Genomic DNA, 18,021 nt, shown 5'->3' on the forward strand with positions numbered 1-18,021 from the left:
GGGACCCAGCCCTGGAGAGGAGATGCCAGGGCTTTCTGGTGGCACAGATGTTCTTGCCCCTGCTCCTCCCCGAGAGAAGTTGGGGCAGGTCGTTTGCCGGTAGAAGAGTACTGGCTTTGCTCAAACACGTGGGAGTCCCTCCCCAGGCCATTCAACTTCTGCAGGACCCCGTCTGACCTGCTAGGGCTCCTAGTGGATCCAGGCAGGTTTGGGTACCATTTGTTTGCAGGTGGAATGCCAGCTGGGGTGATCTGGTGGGGCCTGACTGGCTTCCACTTGCCCCAAGACCTGGAATGATGAAGTTGGCCTGGGCCCCACCCTGGAAGTGCAAAGTGAAGTCAAAGTCAGGGGTGGGTGTGTGTGTCGGGGGAATGTAAATACAGAGATGCCTGGCTGGTGGGCCAGGTAGAGAGAGGCAGGCTTTTTCCCTGGCTCAGAAGAGCAGTTGAGTTGTGCCTGAGGAATGGTTGATCCGAATTCGGTGCGGTGTCTGCAGTGTCTTATGCCCTGGTCAGATCCCAGGATAGTCTGTTTATGGGAGGGGGATATAAGGCAGCTTCATCTTCCGTAACTTCACTCATCTGAGGCAGGGGCCCAACTGGTGCCCAAGTAATAAGCTGCCCCAATACTGGCCTGGAAGAAGGTCTGTGTGGTCACCTTCCTCCAAGAGAGTGATGCCAGAACTTTAGGGGAGGCAAGCCAGGGTATCCCATCACATCACCCACGAACCAACCCGGCCCTAGTAGTAAGGAGCACAGGACACAGCCCTGGGGTACATGTTTATGTGAGTAATAAAATATTTACTATAACATAAATATAAAGGGAACTTCCCAGTCTACATTATTATTACTTTTTTTTTTTTTTTGCAATAAGGATACAAAGAGAATGCACCAAAACATTGTTCCAAAAAATAATAAAAATAAAATAACAAAATTTAAATTCAAACGGTAACAGAACAAGAAATGGAGAAGGGGGAAGCTCCAAACACATCCAGAAAATAAATAAGAGATGGATCAGAAATCTGGAAATCATATTAAAATATCTTTTTCGGATTAGTGAGTGTACAAAATCCTTTAGGATAGGGAGGGAGGGCAACCCGGAAAACCAAAAATAAAAACCAAGCACAAAATGTTTCTTTCTCCCCGCCAGTGTGTACATATCTCACATATTTACATGGTTCCCACCTCACCCCAAATTTGGGGAATTTCTCTCCAGGCCTCCCCCAGCATCCCGCATCCTAGGGGGCTGGAAAGGGAGCGGATTCAGGCAGAAGGTTCTCAGGGAACGGCTTATTTCTACAGCTGGTTAAAAAATATCTCCAACTTTTCCAAGTTTCGTTTGTTTGTGGCCAGGAGGGCAGGGCCCCGCGGGGAGCCGGGGCCCTGCTACTTGCCGGTCGGTCAACGGCGGGGCAGAAGCCCCTTCCCAGCCGCGTGTGCGTGGGAGCGCAGACTCCTCCAGCGTGGCCGGGAACCGAGCAGAAGCTCGGGTAAAACGAAACGAAAAATGAACACTCGAATTTTTTTTTTTGTTAGTTTTTGTTTTGTTTTTTTTTTTTTGTTTGTTTTGCTTTTTTTTTTTTTTTTTGAAGGGGTAAGATAGGGAAGGTAAGGGGAAAAATAAATTAGGCTAGATTAAAGCTTTGGCTATTTCCTGCTTTTATACACAGACGCGGCTCTCGCGGCCTCCCCTCCGGGGCCCCGATAAATACAGTATACAGCGATTTAAATTAAGGGCGCGGGCGGAGTTAGAAGGACCCCAGGAGCCGAGAGGCTCCATGAATAAATAAAAACCGTAAAAAACCAAGCCCGGAGGAAGGGTAAGGGGGATGGGGCGCATCCTTATGGGAGAGAAGAGGCGTGGAGCGAATAAGGTGACAGTTCCCCACACGCGACCCGCAGGCTAGGGGATCCGCGCGGGGAAGAGGGATGGGGAGCTCGCCTCTCTTCGTCCTCTCTCCCGGGGAATCCCTAACCCCGTACCGCGTTACCTGTCGCTGTGGGGAGGCCGCTGCCGGGATCCGGCCCCGAACAGCCCGGGGGGGCAGGGGCGGGGGTCGTCGAGGGGTTGGGGGCAGGGAGCAGGCGGCGGGCAGGATGCCCGGGGTGAATTGGCGCGTTCCGGATCTTCGCTCCTCTCTCTCGGGGCTCGGGCGACGCAGCCTGTCGGCCGTCTTCGCCGCTTGCAGGAGAGGGTGGTCCGGGTGTTTGGTTTTATTCGAAAGTTTGTGGGCTTTTTGTAAAATCCAAAGCAACCGAACAAAAAAGAGTTCAGGCCGCGCGGCGCCTCGCCGCGCACCGGCGGGGGGCCCGGCCCGCGGGGTCACTGCACGGAGCCCGGCAGTGTGTGGTGGTGGTGGTGGTGCAGAGCGGCCGGCGGGGGCGGCGGGGGCGCCGAGGGCGGCGACGCGCTGCCCCCGCCGGGCCCCAGCTCGCCGGGGGCGTAAACGTCGTCCATGGGCGGGTGGCCGGCGCCGGCAGCCGGGGTCATGCGCTTCTCCTTCTGCCGCCGGTTGCAGAACCAGACCCGCACCACCTCCTTCTCCAGCTGCAGGCTGTCGGCCAAGCCTGTGATCTCGTGCGCCGAGGGCTTGGGGCACTTGAGAAAGTGGCTCTCGAGCGCGCCTTTGACCCCCACCTCGATGGACGTGCGCTTCTTGCGCTTGCGGCCCTGCGCCGCGATCTTGTCCAGGTTGGTGGGGCTGCCGCTGGACGAGTCGGTCTCCTCCAGCCACTTGTTGAGCAGCGGCTTGAGCTTGCACATGTTCTTGAAGCTCAGCTGCAGGGCCTCGAAGCGGCAGATGGTGGTCTGCGAGAACACGTTACCGTACAGCGTGCCCAGCGCCAGCCCCACGTCGGCCTGCGTGAAGCCCAGCTTGATGCGCCGCTGCTTGAACTGCTTGGCGAACTGCTCCAGGTCGTCCGAGCTGGGCGCGTCCTCGTCCGAGTGCTCGCCCACCGACGAGCCACCGCCGCCCGCCCCCGGGTGCAGGTGCGCCGCCGCCGCGTGCAGGCCGCCAGCGTGTGCATGTCCGTGTGCGTGTCCGTGGGCGCCCAGGTGCGGCGGAGGCGACGGCTCCAGCTGAGCCTCGTGGCCGTCCTCGTGCAGCGCGTGGTGCAGGCCCGGCCCCGCACCGCCACCGCCCGCCGCCAGCATCCCGGCCAGGCCGCCGCCGCCGCCCCCGGGGTAGGCCGCCTGCGCGTACAGCCCCAACGGTTGGGGCTGGTGGCCCCCGCCGGCCCCCGGCGACGGAGACATGGCGGGGCCCAAGTGGTGTGCCGTGCCGCCCTGCGCCCATGCCGCGCCCGCGTGGGCCGCCCCCTGGTGCACCAGGCGCGCGTGGAAACCGCCGCCTCCGCCACCGTCGTCGGCTCGGCCAGTGCCGCCGCCTCCCGCCTTGCCGTGTTCCAGGTGCGGGCCGCCGGCCCAGTCGCCGCCGCCGCCTCCTCCCGTGGGTAACCACTGGGGGTGCGCTAGGCCCACTGGGTGGCCCGCGCCCGCGCCCAGCCACTCGTGGTGCATCAGCTTCTGCACTTCGCGGTACGCGGCCCCCGCGTGCAACCGCTCGGCTGCCGCGGCCGCTGCCGCTGCTGCCGCGGCATCCGGGTGCATAAGCGGTCCTGTGCCCCCGGCTCCGCCGCCGGGGCCCCGCGGCAAGTACTGCGCGGTGGTGGCCATGCCGCCCCGCGCCCCGCGCCGCGCCGCGCCGCCGCTCCTCTCCGTCTGCGGGCCCCGCCGCCGCGCTCCGCCGGCTTAAAGCCGGGACCCGCTCGGCGCTCCGGAGCCCCACCCCACCCGCCGCCCATTGGCTGCCCGCGGAGCCGCCTCCCGCCCCCCCGCGGCCCCGGCCCCCGCCCCCCGCGCCCGCCTGCCTCCCGGCCGGGCCGCCCAGAGCTCGCCATTGGGCCTCACTCCCGGGGTCCCGCGCGCCGGCCACGCTGATTGGCCGCTGGGGCTTCATTCACAGCCCCCCTACCGTCCGCGTACACACTCACGCCCCGGGGGCGCGGCCGCCACGTGGGGAGTGGCGCGGGGGTGGTACTGGGACCGCACCCCCTCTCGTCCTGGCTGCGTGGGCCCCGCTTTCCCCCGTCTCTGGAGACTCCGAGCCCGGCGGGTCCCACGCTCCACGCGAGCAGAATTCCCGCAGGTCTCCCGCCTGGGTGGCCAGAGGCGGTGGCGGGGATGGCGGGCTCCGGGAGGCGCTCGGGTTCCGAGAAGCCGCTCAGCCCCGCGCTCCTCCCTCCGCAGTGCCGCCGCCGGAGGGCCGGGATTCCCGCGGGTCTCGGCGGCCGCGAGCTGCAGGCGGCGCGGGTCCCTGGCTCGGTTGCGGCGCGGTTGCTCACCTTGCCCGCCTCGCCTCCCACGGCTTCCAGCGGGCGCGGAGCTCTCCTCTGCGCGCCTCCCCGGCCCGTCTCGGTTTCCCTTCTTCGGCCCCTGGACCAGCCAGCGCAACTCCGTCGACCTCCGCGGCCCTGAGAGAGCATCCGGCGCGGGCAGAGTCGTACCGGCCCGACTTCACGCCTCTCATGGGCTCTCCTCCAGGGTACCGTGGCCCAGGTGAGTACCGCGCGGGTGGCTCCGCGCCGAAACGGTCGGCGGCAGCGATGCTGTGGGGGAGACCGGAGTTCCTGTAACCAGGCCGATTCCGAGGTTCCTGAGTGCGAGGACCTCGAGGTGGAGACTGGTTCTGGGGAAACGCCGCTGACAGGGCTGGTGGACAAACAGGGCCTACGGATATCTGACCCACGCCGCTGCCGCCTTCTCGCTCCTACTCCTTCCTGCCTGCATGGCTCATTGGCCTGGGTCATGGCGGGGTCACGCCCGGAGGGAAACTTGCTCTAGGTGAGGAGCCGCATGGACTTGGGGAAGGGCACTGGCGCCTCAGAAATCTGGAGTGCAGGCCGGGAGCTGTCCAGCTTTGCAGGGAACCCTGGGCTGGAGTTTAACCCACTTGCCTGGGGCTCCTGAAAAGGGCACTGGGATTGAAGAGGCCTTTCTTGTTGGCAAGGCTGGGGTATCTCCTCATCCCCCAGGTCTTTGAGGGCTCCTTGAAGGATCTTGAGTGGACTTAGGCCTCAAGATCAGCTCTTCCATGACACGTTGGCTGGGGGTTGTGTGGAATGAGCTGAGCCTCCACTCTTTCCATGCTGAGGCTTGTCTCACAGGGAGTCTTCCAGCTGCCAGTTCACCTCTATTCTGTCACTGACCTTGCCTCCAGTGGATTCATAGATTCCAGGGCCCCAGGGCCCCAGGGCCCCAGACTGCAGGACCAAGCTGGGGGCCCAGCTAGGGCCCTACTGGCAGGTCTGGACAGTGGAATAAAGCTTCAGTGTGTGAAGGATGATGGGGGCTCAGGTGGCAGCTGCAGTGGGGGTGACTGGGGCAGAGTCAACAGTGACAAGGGCACAGATGTGCTCATCCAGGCCCAGAATGCCCCAGGACTAGCCTCTGGCTAGCCCGCAAGGGAGAGTGGCCTTTGACCACTGTCCTGAGCAAGCTGCTTAGGTCCCATCTCCATTGCAAGAGCTGTGATGGAGCTGGGTGTCTGAACCTAGCTAAAAATGCTGGGCTTTCCTGGACTCTGGCCAAGGAAGTTGTCACCGTGCAGCATCCAAGGACTTCCTGACCTCTCTCCCAGGCCCAGGAGTTACGACCACACCTGGGAATTCTGTAGTGAAGTCCCCTCTCACTCCGGTGCTAACCAGGACAGTGTGACACTGAAGCTTAGGCTGCCAACCTGGACCCGCCACTATCTTCCTGGGCAAGAATAACTTCCTGGTTTGTTCTTTTACCTGTAAATTGGGAATAACAGTACCGTAGGCAGCCCACCCGTCTCACTAAGGTAAGTCATAGAGTGGTACAAGACAGTGGGAGGGAATAGGACTCAGAAAAGACTTTTACTCTTGTTGTTTCTATTGTTAGCACCCAGTAAATGAAGAGGTTACTCCTCCTCTCTAACTAAATCGCAGTTCCCTCATCTGCAGTGTGGGGATGTGGAGGTTTGGACCAGATGACCTTTTTTGTAACCTCCCTTCCAGCTCTGATGGTCTGAGTCTATGAACCTGTCTCAGTTTTTGTTGGAGGAAGGGAAATGTCTGGATAGTGGACAAGATGTTGTTTGGAATGGTCACCATGAGCAATGGATGTTTTAACAAATAAATGCTTTTCATTCATGATGTTAACTGCTACTCTCAGCCTCAGGAGAGAGCACTAGAATTGTTCTCCCATTGCACAGATGAAGGAACTGAGGCCTGTTGAAGGGCTCAGAACAAGCCTCACCCTGGGGAGAATGATGGGGAAGTCCCACTCCCCATGGCTCGCCATCGTTCTCCCCAGGCTGTGGAATGGGGAAGTTTCCTGTGGAGGCAGCAACTTTGGCCTTCACACCAGAGAAAGCTTACTGCCCTACCTCTGGCCAGCTGGTGCTCCTGAAGGCAAATTCCCAAGTCTGTGCTGAATTGAAGGGTAACTGCAGCAAAACCAGGCTCCTAAGCAAGTTACCGGCTTGTCGGCTAGCAAATCTAGTCGCAATCCCATTAATCTTTTTAACAGCCCTGATCTTTGCTTTGCCTGTTGGAGCCTCAGTTTCTTCATATAAAAACAAGGACAGAAATGCCTAGTTCTCAGGTTTGTTTTGGAGCTACAAGGATGAAACAAAGCATGTAATTAAAATGCCCTCTTAGTATGAGATGTTGCCCTGGGTTGAACAGCAGTGTGAACTAGGAAAGGATAACATTTCTTTCTCTGCTTTCAAAATTTTAGATCCTCTACAGTGATATGGGTTTGGTCTTGAGTCACAATTTTCTTGTATTTGAGAGTTAAGTTTTTCTTAGGAAGTCTCAGTATTCCATTTGCTCTTTTCTTTTTTAAAGATTTTTTTGATGTGGACCACTTTTAACGTCTTTATTGAATTTGTTACAATGTTGTTTCTGTTTTCTGTTTTTGTTTTTTTTTTTGGCCTCAAGGCATGTGTGATCTTAACTCCCTAACCAGGGATCAAACTTGTACCCCCTGTATTGCAAGGTGAAGTCTTAACCACTGCATTGACAGGGAAGTCCCATCCCCTTTGCTCTTGCTCTTCGAGATTCTGTGCAGGACACTGAGGGCGATGACGGCTAGTGACAGAGATACCCACTACAGAGAAACCCCTCTCTCTAGGAGCCCTGCCCTCGTAGACCACAGAGAAAACTTGGAGGACGGAAGTCGGATACCCACCTGACCCATGCAGACACAGAGTGGTTTAGGCATGTTAACAGATGTACATTCACGCACACACACAAATACACATAACACGCAGATACACACATGAAATTTAGCCTGGGGACAGACATACAGATTCATAATAGGAACACACGGATTCACATCATTAGGTTGGATATTCAAAGTCACACAAACTGACACCCGATTTTAAATACAGACATGTGTCTCAACATTTGCAGAGTCCACACCGAGACTGAAATCAGCTCAAGCAGGCATTCCTTCAGCCTACTAGACCCAGACCTATAGGAGACCTACAGGCTCCTGGGGTGACAAGCATGGAGGCTGTCAGCTGGCGTGCCAGTTCACACAAATGGGCGCACCCTCTTCACAAACGTGAGCATGCACTCCCCCACCCCATGCACAGAGAGAGAGGCCCACCCCATGCATCACATAGATACCTACACCCTGTAGGAACTAACCCATCTACATAAGGGATCAGAAAGCCCAGGAGGGGGCCATACCCAGCCCAGAGCTTAGTCCACGCAATTCAGCGGCCCCATTCATTTGAAGGAAGCAGGAAAGCCCTTTCTTTTCATTCCCGCCCCCCCCCCACCGCCCCACACTCTCCTTGTCTGTGGAGGGCAGCTCCCAGCCAGGCCGCCGCCAGCCTCAGAGGCTCCCTGGCCTCCCTCCCCAGCGGGGGCCCCTGCCCAGCCTGCCCCCAGGCCAGGAGCTGCCCGGGCTTTCCCAGAGTGGCGAGGCCTCCTCCAGGCCCTGGAGTGTGACCGAGCGCCTGCTCATTTGACACAGGTCAGCGAGCCTCCAGCAGATGGGGCCCTCACTGTGGGGGGTCTCTGAGCCGGAGGGGCTGCAGGGGGGAGGCTCTGTGGGGATGAGCTGCAGCTACACAAGCCCCCATATCCTCTCTCCGAAAAGTCTCAAGTCAGAGACACAAACCCAAGAATTTACGTTCACACTCCCGCCTGAGAGATTCAGAAGCGGCCTGTGGTATGACCATACTCGCCGTCAGCAGCAGGGCAGCCGCACATGCACTGTAATATTCTAGGCGCACGTCCCAGACAGGCGAGCATGCACCATGGTGCACTGAATGAGCTTTGGGAGGCAGGAAGAGGGGGCCGCTGGGTCCAGCTGCTCTCCCGCTTTGGTCCCTGGGCTCCTGTCGTTATGTCTTGTCGCAGCGGGTCCTCGGAGTCCAGGGGAGCCCCGAGAGCAGATGCAGCCACAGACCTATGGCCTTTTCTCCTTCTTCTTCTTTATTTAAAAATATTTAATTTTATTTATTTATTTGAGTGTATTGGGTTTTAGCTGGGGAATGCAAACTCTTCGTTGTGGCATGTGGGATCTAGTTCCCCATCCCGGGATCAAAGCTGGGCCCCTTGTATTGGGAGTGTGGAGTCCTAGCCACTGGACCACCAGGGGAGTCCCCAAGGCCTTTTCAATGTTGGAGGAAAAGGGGCTCCGGACTCTCTACCTGGATCCCTCGCAAGTCAGGAATGCTGAGTGGAGCTAAAGAGAGGAGAGATCAGACTCGTAGGGAGGGCTGCTGGGAGGAGCTCATGTCCTAGGATGCCCTCCTGTGTGCGTGGGTCTTTGTCCAAGGCAGGCTGAGTGGGAAGGGGGGCAAAATGGGGGCAGCCCGCTTCCGTTCCCTTCTCAGCCCAGCAGTCTTTCCCTTAAGCTCCAGATCCTGTGTTTTCAGTGTCAAGGAGCCCTCGGTTCCATCTTGACTCAAACCTGCCTGATGAAACCAATCTCAGCTCTCCTGATCTCTGTCAACCTCAGTGTCCTCATCTGTAAGCTGGGCAGGACGGTCTCCAATGGGTTCTTGTGGAGGCGGGATGAGATCACTGCGTGGATGGAAACTTGGAAAGGGAGAGCGTGGCTTGGTTTTCCTGCCTGGCTGCCAGGGGTGAGTAAGAGGCTGTGAGAGCAGGAGCAGAACCTGCCTGTTCCCTCAACCAGTTCTTGCTAAGCAGTGTCAGGAGCGACCACGCCCACACCCTGCTTGTTCTGGGCTGGAACATGTTTTTGACTGGAAGCGTCTGGCAGGGTCCCGGCTGCATCAGATTCCAGCCTGCCTGCGTGCTCAGTCGCTTCAGTCGTGTCCGACTCTTTGCGACCCCATGGACTGTAGCCCGCCAGGCTCCTCTGTCCATGGGATGTCCCAGGCAAGAATGATGGGAGTGGGTTGCCATACCCTCCCCCCGGGGAATCTTCCCCACCCAGGGATTGAACCAGAGTCTCTTATGTCTCCTGCATTGGCAGGGAAGTTCTTTACCACTAGTGCCACCTGGGAAGCCCAGCCTGGGTAGGTACATCCACTTACTCCCTGCAGGTTGGTGCCAGCTAGACAGATTCATAGTGCTCCCCACTATCAAGAGATCACATGGGATGGGATCACTCTATTCTGAGCTCTCAGACCCCCTTCCCTCTCCCTCTGAACTCAGCCCCTCCAGGTGTCCTCCTGTTTTGCCCTTCCTGTGCTCCTGAGAGCCACGTATAGGGGACCAGAGTGTAGGAGAGGCATGGCTGCCTTTGGCGGAGGAGAAAAAGCAGTCTCACTTGTTTAAATTTCCCTATCTCTCAGTCTTGGGGACGGGAAAGAAGGATGAAAGGTGAGATATCTTTTAGGGATGAACCTTTCCTTGTGTTTTTTCCCTTGCCTCAGGCTTCTAGGTCGATGGGTGGGGGTGAGGGTCCTCCCAGTGCATCAGTAGGCTATTCAAATTAGGGGTGGTCAATTGCTCTTGAAATTTACTTTCATTTTTAGCAGAATGGCAGCCTCTGAGCTGGTGTTAATGCCCACAATCCGGTTATGCAGAACACGCTCTCTGCAAATCGGTAAATCATTAGCAGGGATTAATCACTCTGAAAGGCTGGGGCTGGGTTTGAGTCTCTCTCTCACTTTTTTTAACACACTTTTTATCTGGATGGCTGCAAAATTCACCACCACAGGGTGGGGTGGGAGCAACGAGTGATGATTTAAGTTCTTGTCATCATTGTTAGACAAGGGGTGTGCTTCCTGGGCCTGGTGTTGCCTCTGGCCGACTGAGGGTGGGGGTGGGCAGCTGGAGTAGTCTGGAAGGGAGGGAGTTGGCAGGGAGGTCCTGTGTCTGTGTGCCTTACAGTGTTTACAGCAGTGAGTTGGGGGCTTGGTGTGCTTGCATGGGTGAGTAACTGCAGGTTAGCATGCCTGCATGAATTCTTGTTTGTATTTTACAGATGCGCGTAAAGTATTTCTGTGCTTGTGTTAGGGTGTGCTTGGTTTGTATTAGTATGTGTGCATTAGTGTTTGTAGTTGTTTCAGACAGTGCTTGCCATTGGCAGTGTTTGCAAAGACCACACCTCACCTTCCTTAGTCTCCAGGAAGCTCTTGAAGGGGAGGAGGTAGAGCTGGAGGGAGATCCTGACTTCACCTGTGGGAGGGGGTGTGGCTTATGCTTTATTTAAATATGCATGAGCTGCTGCCTCTAGGAACTCCCCTTCAGAATAGACTGAGTCTAGTCGGGGAGCCCCTTATGACAGATGGGGAGATGGGGAGGTCAGGGTCTCACTGTAACTAACCCCTCTCATTCCTCTGCCTCAAGTCTAGTGACTTGGACTGGGAAAGCTGTAACTTCTGCAAAGCTGCAGTTAACACAGCTCCGTCTCCTGATGGGAGCAGCATGGCAGTGATGGGAAAGGTCTTTTTTCTTCCTAGTCTGCGATGCCCCTGTGAGGGCCCTTGGGGAAAGAAGGTCATTCTTCTAGCCAGGACCAAGCTGATGACTGGGACTCACTCTCACTTAATGTCCACACTTCCTACTTTCTGTCTTTGTCTGTAGCTTAGTGCAGCTTTGGAGCAGTACTTTCAAATGACTCAGCAATGGCATTTCTAGGGTGTTGGTCAAGGTACATGAGTATGGAGATGAGGTCCAGTCCCAGAGTGTGGGGTTTGCGGTGAGACCAAGTGGGTTAGCCTTTCCATCAGCTCCGAGCCCCACCTAGTCCCCTTTCTCTGCACAGAGTCATCGCGGGGGCCCGCATGCCATCGTCTGCCATGCCGCAGATGGCACAGATGCTCTGTGCTCTTGTCCACGTGCCTCCTTCACTGCCCCACCGTCTGTGCCTCCTTTCCCTCCGTGCAGCAGGCCAGCTTCGAGTCAGGGGGAAAGACAGAATAATATAGCTCTTTGGCTGTGCAAGTTGGGAGGGCCTGGAGAGAGCTGGCTGGGTTCAATGCTGGCCTTCCTCAGCTTTCTCAAGAGTAGCAGGTGGAGGGTGGCAATGGCAAAGGAGAATTTAGGAATTATATTTTCCCAGGGACCTCTTAGCATCTTTATATATCTCTGGTGGCAGACATCTGTCTGAGCTTAGGGTAGCATCTGCCTGGGCTGGAGACAACATCTGTTTGAGGCTGGAACACCTGGCTGAGCCCAGAACATTATCTGGCCCCAGGAAAGCTTTCATCTGGGCCCAGGACATGTGTCTGAACCTGGCACAGCATCTGTCTGGGCCTGGTGCAACATCCTCCTGGCCTGGGGGCAATGTCTGTTTGAGTCCTGGACATCTGTCTGACTTGGGGATGTCTGCTGAGCCCAGAACAATACCTGTCTGAGCCTGGGGGTGGACTTGTCATTGCAGATAAAATCACCCTGGAGTCTTAACTTTGGTTTGTGGCTGAGAACAGCGTATATGCCAGACTCATGTCTCTGCTCTTATTTTGACCGGGAAAGGGCTCTTCTGTAGAATGCCTCAGTTTACCTCCATCTGTAGACCCATTGGCCTGCTAGCTCTGGGAGCCTCAAGGGACAGCTATAGCCTACACCCCAGGAGCTCCAGGAAACCAAAGTTAAAGGAATAAGGGGGAGTGGATAGGTGATAAAATCTAGCTCCTGTGCAAGTTGGGAGGGCCTGGGCTAGGACCATTCTTCCTTCCTCCAGTCCCTTTGTTGAATCAAACCAGAGAGTCCCCCCAGACACACTCGGACATGTCACTTCCCTCCCAAGAAGCGGTTCCTTGCTCCCCATTGTGTGTAGTATCCAACCCAAAGCCCCCCTGGTCCTGCTCCTGCCTGTCCTCTGAACCAGCAGCACGGAGCTTCTTTCCCACAAACGCATCAGGTCCTGATGGTTCCCTTGCGCACACAGCTCCCTCTCCTTGGAATGCCTTTCTCTCTGCCCCCGCCCCTATCCTCCCATCACACCCTTCAGGTCCTAGTTCAAGGGGCACCTGCTCTGGGCTTTCTGTTCACTCCCTCTCTAGACTGAGTCACGACTTTTGCCCTGCTTCCATGCTGTATTGTGAAGACCACCTCTGTGTTAGCATTTGTGGGCTGGCATGCCATTGCCATTGCCCTTTGTAGATCTGTCTCTCCTGGCAGTACTGTGAGCTCCGAGGAGCAGCTGGCTCTGGTTCATGTCCGTCTCCCCAGCCCGATTCCTGGTCTCTGGCGGTGCCAGTAAGAAAGGCCCGTTGGATGATGGCATGGTTATGCTTCTGTCTCTATCTGTGACCTGGATGAAGATTCGAAACATACGCTCCTGACAGGAGCAGTGATGGCCAGGGAGCAGCAATGAATCCAGACCTAGTGACCTGTCTGAGGGCTCTGGGGATGGGACCCACATCTAAGTCCAGGCAGACCTGACCTAGCTTGTTGGAGAAGTTTCAGGGTTCCTGGGCTTACTGATCCTGCCAGAGAGGGGAAGTCCCATAAAGTATGGTTAGTATAAACACCATGTCCAGAGCAGACTGCTCTCCCTGGCCATTTTTGGAGGAGAGTTTCTGAGGACAGAGGCTGAGTAGGGAGGCATGCAGAACCATGAGGAGGTGGCTAGGAAGTGGGTGCTCCCAGGACAGGGTCTCTGCCTTGGTGGCTTTTATTCCACCAAATAGAAGTAGCTTTCTTGTTTTTGCTGCTGGTGAAAGCCATGCAAACTCATTTGTCAAAATTCTTGGCCTCAGAAATATACGAAACAGAAAGTGGAGGGCCTCTGTTCTTCTCTACCTCCCCTCTGTTAACTGCTCCTCAAGGCTATGTCTTTCCAGAACTTGTTTGCGTGGACACACAGTATTTAATAAAATTGCTGAGATTTATTGAGTGCTACCCTATGCTGTGCTTCTGCCTGGGTTTCCACCTTGCATCCTCACCAAAGCACTCTGAATTAGGTGCAACTCTAATTCTCATTTTACAAACGAAGAAACTAAGAGATATTAACATTAATAATAACCCATGTACATTGGTTGCTTGCTAGGTAGGTGCCAGCTACCATTCTAAGTACTGTGCATGTTATCTCGTTGAACGCCTGTAGTATGTAGAATGCCGGGCATGTAGTAGGCAATCAATAAATGGGGGTTGATGCTTCCAACTTGAAAGTTTGAGAATCTCAGATGATACACCTAGAGTTGTTCAGTGGACCCCTAAATGGGAGGGCTGTTGTCCCAAACCTCTTGAGTTACAGGCAACCTCGCCTGTGTCTGGAGATGCTGACTCAGCAGTGAAAGATGTAAATTCCTACCTTGGTTTGCATTTGATTTACGCATATTTATTTATGAGTGTCTTTGATTAATGTCAAGGTGCCTAGGTGATTTTTCTGCCAGGCTTTGGGGCCCTGCAGAGGGCATGGGTTAGTGAGGACCGGCTGCAGGTTCTGAATGTGCCTGCCTGGGGGGGCTGTTGGATGAGGTGAAAGTGACATCTGGGGTGAAGTGGATGGCAGCCTGGGGTCTGAGTAGGTAGACTGGAGCTTAGGATTCTGGAATGGGTGGTTTGGGCAGCTGGTGTGAGTGGGGGCTGTTTGTCAGCATAAGGCAGGATCCAACTCTGCCCCTTAGGGCTGGGGCAGAGTTAGAATGCCAGGCACTGGGGTGGGTGACTGGTGGCCCTCTAGGTGGCCACAGTCCTAGCTAAGCCAGGGGATCAGTCAGGCTTTCTGGGTAGGAACTCATACGCTAGGAGTCCTAGGAAATGGATGTGGGGTTCAGATTAGGACACCTGGTCTAACCTGGCGAGGGCTTCTAAAACAAGGCAGAAATCATTAAGAAGAATGAAATAATGCCGTTTGCAGCAACCTGGATGGACCTAGAGACTGTCATACTGAGTGAAGTGAGTCAGACAGAGAAGGAGAAATATACTATGACATCCCTAATACGGTAATCTAAAAAGAAATGTTATAAATGAAGTTGCTTACAAGACAGAAAGAGACGCACAGATTTAGAGAATGAACTTACAGTGGCCTGGGGGAAGGATGGAGGGAAGGGATAGTTCAGGAGTTTGGAATGGACATGTATACACTGCTATATTTAAAATGAATAACCAACGAGGAATTCTGCTCCATTTTATGTGGCAGCCTGGATGGGAGGGGAGTTTGGGGGACAATGGATACATGTATATTTATGGCTGAGTCCCTTCTCTGTTCACTTGAAACTATCACAACATTGTTTGTTAATCGGCTATACCCCAGTACAAAATCAAAAGTTAAAAGGAAAAAATAAAACAAGGCAGAAGCTGAGAGGCAGGAAGGGAGGCCCCTCCAGAGGTGTTCTGCCTGGTGCTGTGCAGGGCAGGGATCCCCTGCTTGGATGCTTTGGGGACAGGGTGCGCTCTCTGCAGTCAAGGCCTTGGGAAAATCTTCTCATTTGCAGGAATTGTCTGTGTGTGCCGCTGGTGCCCAGCCCTGTGCCTGGCACCATGGGGAAGGCCAGTCCCAGCCTGCAAACCTTGGCAGAGAAGCCGGTGAGATAAGGCGGGAAGGGCAGGGCCCTGGCCTTGACTGAAGGCTGCATGCACTTTTATTCATTATCTCCTTTGATCATCAGCAGGATCAAAGGCAGTGACTCTCTTATCTCCACATTATTGAGGAGGAAGCAGAGACTCAGAGAGCTGCAGTGACTTGCCCAAGGTCACACCATGAGTGAAGGAGCTCAGATTTGAACCCAGTTCTGTTTCATTCTGTAGTCTGGGCACTTAGTTTATTCTGCTTCAGCCATGTATACAATATCACACCCACCTTGCTTAATTGTTGTGAAGGTTAGATGAGCTCAAGTATGTAGGGAGCGTAGCACAGTGGCTGGCAAACAGTAAATGCTCAATAAAAGTTTTTTTCCTTAAGTGATAGAGCTAGGATTTTAAATTGTGGTCCAGTGGACTCTACTGTTTGCACGGTACTGTAGTTCTTGCCAAGGCTGGTTGGAAGAGGGCTGGTTGGGAACAGAGCAGAACCTCTGCTGTGGGTTGTGTGAGCTCTTGTTGTGCGTGGACACTGCTGGCCATCTGCATGTGGGAGGGGCCACCTGCCAGGCCAGAGCCCCTGCCAGCTCTAGTCTTCACCCTGGGTAGGGTGGGGACTCTGAAGTTGTCTAGTTAGAATTGCCTGGATTTGTGTGTGTGTGTGTGTGTGTCTGTACATTCTCGGTGAGGGTTCTTGATTGGGAAAGGAGAGACAACTTTGAAAGCTCTATTAGCAGGCAGAAGTCAGGGCCCTTTGTCATTTCTAGTGGCAGAGATGAATCAAGTGAGGGAGGGACCCCTCAGGTAAGGATATGAGGAAAGTCACTCCTGACAGAGGAAATAGCAAGTGCAAAGGCTCTGGGGTTAGAATGGGCTTAATGTGTATCTTCCTCAGTAGTTATGAAGACAGTATTGACTTATATCTTCTGGTGTTTGGGGTGCAGGAGCTAAGTGGGAGCAGGATTCCTTCCTTCATTCGTGTATTAATTCAACAACTATTTAGTGCTCACTTTGTGCCAGGCACTATCCTACGTGCCAATGGCTAACATTTATTGAGCCCTTACTATATGTCTAAGCACTTTAGTATATTATTTCATGTATTTTTTATGCAACACAAGGAATTCTGGGGAGATAGTTGGGCTTCCTTTGATTCCTTCAGACTCTTCCCACCTCCTAACCACCTCAGGCACCAGTGTCTGCCACTTAGACAGGGCAGGATCCTCACAATGGGTGAGACAGGGTGGTCCTGAGAACGTCATGGCTCTGGAGTCTTACATGTCCTGGCTAGGCCCTGCCCAGGATCAGGCTCTGAGCCTCCTGGAAGCCACCCAGTAGAGGGTGGGGTGCCCACATTAATCCCATCCAACCAGGCCTGCTTCAGAACTTCCTCTCCCTGGGGCTCCCAGTCACATCTTCCCTGTATCCCCTCCATCTCTTAGCTCCTGGCCCCCTGGCAGCTCCCTGCTTAGCTAAGCCCTGTCTTCTGGACTCTGCCCAGGGAGCCAAGTTATGGCTTGGAATATCGGCTCTTGGCAGGGAGGAAAGAAGGCTCTGTCCCTGTTTTCTGGTGGGACTGTCCTGAGGCACTCCCTGTGCGTCACCGACTCTGCTGGAGGCAGCAGGGACGGTGCGCACCTGGCCTGGCTCCCTCTGCCCCTTTCCCAGGTGGTAGGCACACAGGCCTCAGCCAGCGCGGGCTTCTCAGCTCCTGACCATCCATCTGTGCCTGTGACCTGGGCTCTTTAACATCTCCTGCAGGAAAAGGAACAGAGAAAGGAAATGGAAGAGTTGCTCAAAATTCAGAGGCCAGGGAAGGAGTCTGGTGTATAAAGAAACCTGGGAAAGAAGGCTAGCACAAAGGAAAAGGAAGATCTTGTTCTGATGGGCTGTGCTAACTTGGAAGTCACGACTCCATCTGTCTTCCCATCCACCCATCCATCTGTCTGTCCATCCATCCTTCCACTTGTCTATTCATTCACCCTTCCATTCAACCCCTAGATCAGCCATCCATCCCCAGTCCATCAGTCCCTCCATCCCCCAACCTGCTCACCCATCCATCTATCCATCCCCCAACCCACCCATCCATCCATCCATTCCCCAAGCCACCCACCCATCCATTCATCCATCCATCCATCTATCCATCCCCCAACCTACCCATGCATCCATGCCTCCACTGACTGAACGCCTAACACAGCCACTGTTCAGCTATGTTTACTGAGTGTGTATGTTGGAGAGCTGGTCAGTGTTTATACTTTTGTGACCCTTTTGTTTATGTAATTCCTTTCCCCACCTGCTTCTTACAGAAGTTCCTTGAGAACTCAGGGTCCCTATCCCTATAGAGCCAAGAGGAAGGGTTCTGTCTTGGCTGTGGGGTTGTCAGCAGCTGCCTGGCTTGGATACCCTGGGGGACTAGGGTCGTGGGGAATCTTGCATGCTGCTCCCACCCCTGCTGGGCTGGGCCTGTGACCCTCACTGTGACCCAGCTTGGAGGATGCCCTGCTGCTCCAGGGGCAGGGACTCACCGCCTGGCAGCCTGCCTGCACTGCTGCAGGGGCTGTTGGCCTCTTGCCAGCACCGAGCTTTTGGAGCGGTCAAGTTGTGTGGCTATGGAGCCTCTCCACGCTTCTGTTGCTGCTGTAATAAACAAGCAGGCTGGGACTTAAGGCGGGAACTGGGTCGGGGATGGCTGCCCTGCTGGCAAGAGGTGGCGTCTCATGGGGGCTCAGAGGAGTGGGAACACTGAACTGAGCTGCTGCTGTGGGCTGGAGAGTTCAGGCCACTCTCCCTGCCCTCCTCCCTGCCTAGACCAGACCTGTGGGGCAGCTCTGAGCTGCCCTGGTAGGAGGTGAAACTGAAGGAGGAGGGGCTTAGACAAAGACCCATATTCAAGACAAAGAGACATGGGGAGGCTGAGGGTTATAGAGATGAGGCTTCAGAGAGAGTAAGAGAGAGAGGGAGGGAGAGACTGAGACTCAGAAAGATGAACTGGGTGAGAGAAGAAAGACTCAAAGGCCCTGAAGAGGAGGGCTGGGGGAGGGAGTCCAGGGCGAGAGGAGAAAGCCATGGGCCCAGGGGGAATAGCTCTTCC

At 55.1% G+C, this 18,021-nt stretch overlaps 2 protein-coding genes across 2 annotated transcripts in view; one reads left to right on the top strand and one right to left on the bottom strand.

The window, feature by feature from the left end:
* Positions 1-951: 951 nt before the first annotated feature.
* On the bottom strand, positions 952-3,678 carry POU3F1 (POU class 3 homeobox 1). Its single transcript, XM_055402632.2, has one exon. It carries the CDS (start codon positions 3,676-3,678, stop codon positions 2,323-2,325), a length of 1,356 nt encoding a protein of 451 aa, XP_055258607.1. The 3' UTR covers positions 952-2,322.
* Positions 3,677-18,021, top strand: part of LOC129540306 (uncharacterized) — a 51,087-nt gene continuing 36,742 nt past the window's right edge. The window contains exons 1-2 of the mRNA XM_088834980.1: positions 3,677-3,721; positions 3,822-4,560. Of these exons, the coding sequence (XP_088691106.1) occupies positions 3,677-3,721; positions 3,822-4,560 (784 nt within the window). The remainder of the gene's footprint in view (positions 3,722-3,821; positions 4,561-18,021) is intronic.

This window comes from Moschus berezovskii, chromosome 4, assembly GCF_049115385.1.
Source record: "Moschus berezovskii isolate FMDL1 chromosome 4, NW_MosBer_1.0, whole genome shotgun sequence".
NCBI classification, from domain to species: domain Eukaryota; kingdom Metazoa; phylum Chordata; class Mammalia; order Artiodactyla; family Moschidae; genus Moschus; species Moschus berezovskii.